The sequence below is a fragment of the Sinocyclocheilus grahami genome, unplaced genomic scaffold (assembly GCF_001515645.1).
Source record: "Sinocyclocheilus grahami isolate Dianchi unplaced genomic scaffold, SAMN03320097.WGS_v1.1 scaffold1958.1, whole genome shotgun sequence".
NCBI lineage: Eukaryota > Metazoa > Chordata > Actinopteri > Cypriniformes > Cyprinidae > Sinocyclocheilus > Sinocyclocheilus grahami.
This window is the reverse complement of record NW_015507137.1, coordinates 127876-131437: the sequence shown is the minus strand read 5'-3', so window position 1 is coordinate 131437 and position 3562 is coordinate 127876. Positions and strand designations below refer to the sequence as shown.

At 38.2% G+C, this 3562-nt stretch overlaps 1 protein-coding gene across 1 annotated transcript in view; it reads left to right on the top strand.

Moving 5' to 3' along the window:
• The first annotated feature begins 313 nt into the window (after positions 1 to 313).
• Positions 314 to 3562, top strand: part of LOC107573487 (band 4.1-like protein 1) — a 116922-nt gene continuing 113673 nt past the window's right edge. Inside the window, exons 1-2 of the mRNA XM_016259919.1 lie at positions 314 to 432; positions 725 to 886. Of these exons, the coding sequence (XP_016115405.1) occupies positions 331 to 432; positions 725 to 886 (264 nt within the window). The 5' untranslated portion in view covers positions 314 to 330. The remainder of the gene's footprint in view (positions 433 to 724; positions 887 to 3562) is intronic.

The following is a 3562-nucleotide window of genomic DNA, read 5'->3' as shown; positions in this document are numbered from 1 at the left end:
ACAAAATATATATTGTGTGTTGGAGTAGTCCAGACGCTACACAGGTTTTGATGCTTTTGCCAGTGCCCGGGGAGCAGTTGGGGGTTCGGTGCCTTGCTCAAGGGTACCTCAGTCATGGTATTGAAGGTGGAAGAGAGCACTGTACATTCACTCCCCCCACCTACAATCCCTGCTGGTACGAGACTCAAACCCGCAACCTTTGGGTTACGTGTCCGACTCTCTAACCATTAGGCCATGACTGGTATACATAGTGTTTTTTTTGAGGATGCATACTGATACGTTGAGAACAATGTAATAAATAACTTTTTTTTCTTTTCAGGAAAGGTGACTATGAGGACTGAGACAGGGCCTGGGACTGAGGTGACACCCCAACATAAGGGTACTGAAGTTACCTTTCCAGAGTCAGACTCAGATGGTAAAATGGCAAAAGAGGTAGGGAATTGTTTTAAATGTCCAACTAATATTTGAAAACTGAAAAAAAAAATGAAAACTTGTACATCAAATCAAAGACAGTGTAGTCAACCAACATGCAGGAAACCATTTGACCAGAAAACCACAAGACAGATGACATGACAAAGAGTCACTCCTGTAGACTCGCATGACTGCCTAATTGACACCGTTTTTTTTTCAACAAAAAAAAAAGAAAGAAAGAAAATATTTTAGTGATTAACAGTTGTGAAAAAAATATAATGTAATATAAACTGATAATATATACTGATTATAGGATATTAAGCCTCATGATGACTCTGGAGATGTGCATGATGCATCAGACAGAACAACGTCCAACAAGAGCCCAAGATCCCCTCAGAAAGGCTCCAAACGCTCCAAGACTGTTCCCTTTAAAGTCACACTTTTGGACAGTTCTATTTATGAAGAGAACATTGAGGTAAGTGAAAGAGTTGTTTCAATGGTGTCCGCATGACAGTTGTCTTTATGCCTCATGTGAAGCACTAAGAACCCTTTAATAAACAGTTAATAAACCCTTTAATAATCAACCGTTTTTGTCACTGACAACTTTGACTGGAATAATTTCTAAACTGAAACTACCATAGGTTATTATAAAATACACTTTCTCTCACAGGGATGTTTTAGTATGTACAAACTCCGTTTCCAAAAAGGTTTGAAAAACTCCAAAAAACATTTTGGCAAATGCAATAAAAACAAGAAACAAGATTTTGAACCTTTCTCCATTCTCTTGAACCTTTGTTTAACCGACAAAAGTATATAGAAAATATTACCATTTCCACTGTGCTTTGTAAATATGAAAACCTTTTTGAGTCTGATGTCTTCAAAACACTTAAAGAAAATTGGAACATATAACATTTATTTTTACAATATAGTGTTTATACAGTACAGATTATTTCAAGGCAGCTTCACAGTATTACAGTTTCTTATTTGCTTTGGTACTATTTTCACAAGCAACTGTTACATTTTCAAAACGCTTGAGTACTAATATCACAACAGATCATCAGAAGTGCAGTTTTTCAAACATTTCAGTGTATTTTCAATTGTCTTAGTACAATACACACAATCACAAAGTACCCTTTTCACTACACAAAATAACTGTTTCATCTATATAAATGTTTCATTCACAGTAACTGACTTTCATAAAGCGCTTACTATCAAACTTTTCATTTGCATGTCTTCTCATTCAGTTTAATACATTTGTCTATTATTTAATCTAACTCATCTTAATGGTTAATCAGTGAATCATTTGGTGCATCTATAGATATAGTTTCTAAAGAACTTGTTGGCAATTCAGGGATAACCAAATGTAATGAATTTTTAATTTTTATTTTAGATGACAACCACTATTGTGTGTGTGTGCGTGTGTGCGCGTGCGTGCGTGCGTGCGTGTGTGCGTGCGTGCGTGTGTGCGTGCGTGGTTCAGGTAAACCCTGAACCAAACAAAATGTTCCCACAAGAAGGCAATATCTGAAATCCTTGTCCTTGTGGGAGATTTTTTTTTCTATGAGAAAAAACTATTTTCATAAGGGTAGGTTTAGGAGTAGGGTTAGTGTAGGGCAGAGGTCGGGAACCTATGGCTCGTGAGCCATACCTGGCTCTTTGACAAAAATCATGTGGCTCGCCAGATCTCTCACCCTTTACTAACAAATGATCTATTACACAAATTAGACATCACTAGAGATCAGCAATTCCTTTGTTGTAGAGCCTACATAAGCTCTACATACACATGTAAAATAATAATACATTTTCTGTACCGGCCAAAGTGCGTGTTCAGTGCGCGTTCAGAGCTGATCGTGAGAGTCACAAGCAAACCATTGATATTTCTATGGTAACGTACAGCTCCTGCACAGGGATGGATTACTGACCGGGCCAATGGGGCCAGTGCCCAGGGGCCCTTGACTACCAAGAGCCCGTGGGGGCCCTGGGCTTTAATGTTTCGTGATCCAGTTGGGTACGAAAAACGAAAAATGAATATATGTGTCCCTTAGCCTATACAATGCCTCTTGAACAAGGCTCTTGGCTGGGGTATCCGGGGCCCAATGCAGGTTGTTGCTGTGGGCCCCCTTGAAAACACGTTCCGGAAGGAGGGACCCTTCAAGCCCGGGGCCCCTAGAAATGTCACCACCTTTTGCCCCCCCGCTAGCGACGGCCCTGTGTAGAACCATTGTCTGTCCCATACGGTTTCAAATTATATTTATTTGAACCACTCTTTGAGCTTCTTTCTTTGTGTAAAGGATATATGAATAAGTACTATTTGTCAGAATCAGAAAGAGATTTATTGCCATTGCACACACAAGGAATTTGTTTTGGTGACAGAAAAAGCTTATAGTGCAGACGCTGAGACAACAACAGTACACAGATAGTAAAATTAAAAATGAAGATATTCTGTTCTGACCAGTTGCGTAGCTTGAGCAAAGGCTTAACAGATAGCGTACACTTTCAGAAAAGAACTCCAGAAAGCAGTTTTCATAACTTTAGTGACTTTACTGGTGATTGTTCTTCTCAATTCTTTTATGTAAAACTACAAACAAGAAAAAATATGTATGAACATTATGTACACATTTACATACACATCCATCTTAACATTACAGTTCGATGTTGTACATAGTTCCTTTTGTAACGTTATTTAAAGTAATGTACATGTCAAGAAATTATATTCAAATGAGATTATGTACAAACAGAAGAGAAATTAGCAGTACGCTAAAACAAAGTACGCTACCGATAAGGCGAATCATGTCTGTTTATAACAAAATATAACAATAATCCCGATCTACACTTTACTTTAATCTACACAACACTTAAAGCACTATTTAGTATAAAATTTAGCACTTACAGACATATATTTCCAAGGTTTAAATGATGGAATCAATAACCCATAGGAACTGCATGCACGTTCTTCTTGACTGCGTTCACTGAGAGAAACCGAAAGTAAACGGCAAAATAAAGTGTAGTACCTTAAATGTCCTGTAGGAGGCGGAAAAGAATCACCGCTAGACATAAGAAACAGCACACTCCCCGCCTGGTATAATAAATGATTATACCACTATTAATTCTTCTGTGACTTCCTAGGCAGGAGTAGAACTACCTCCGAGAC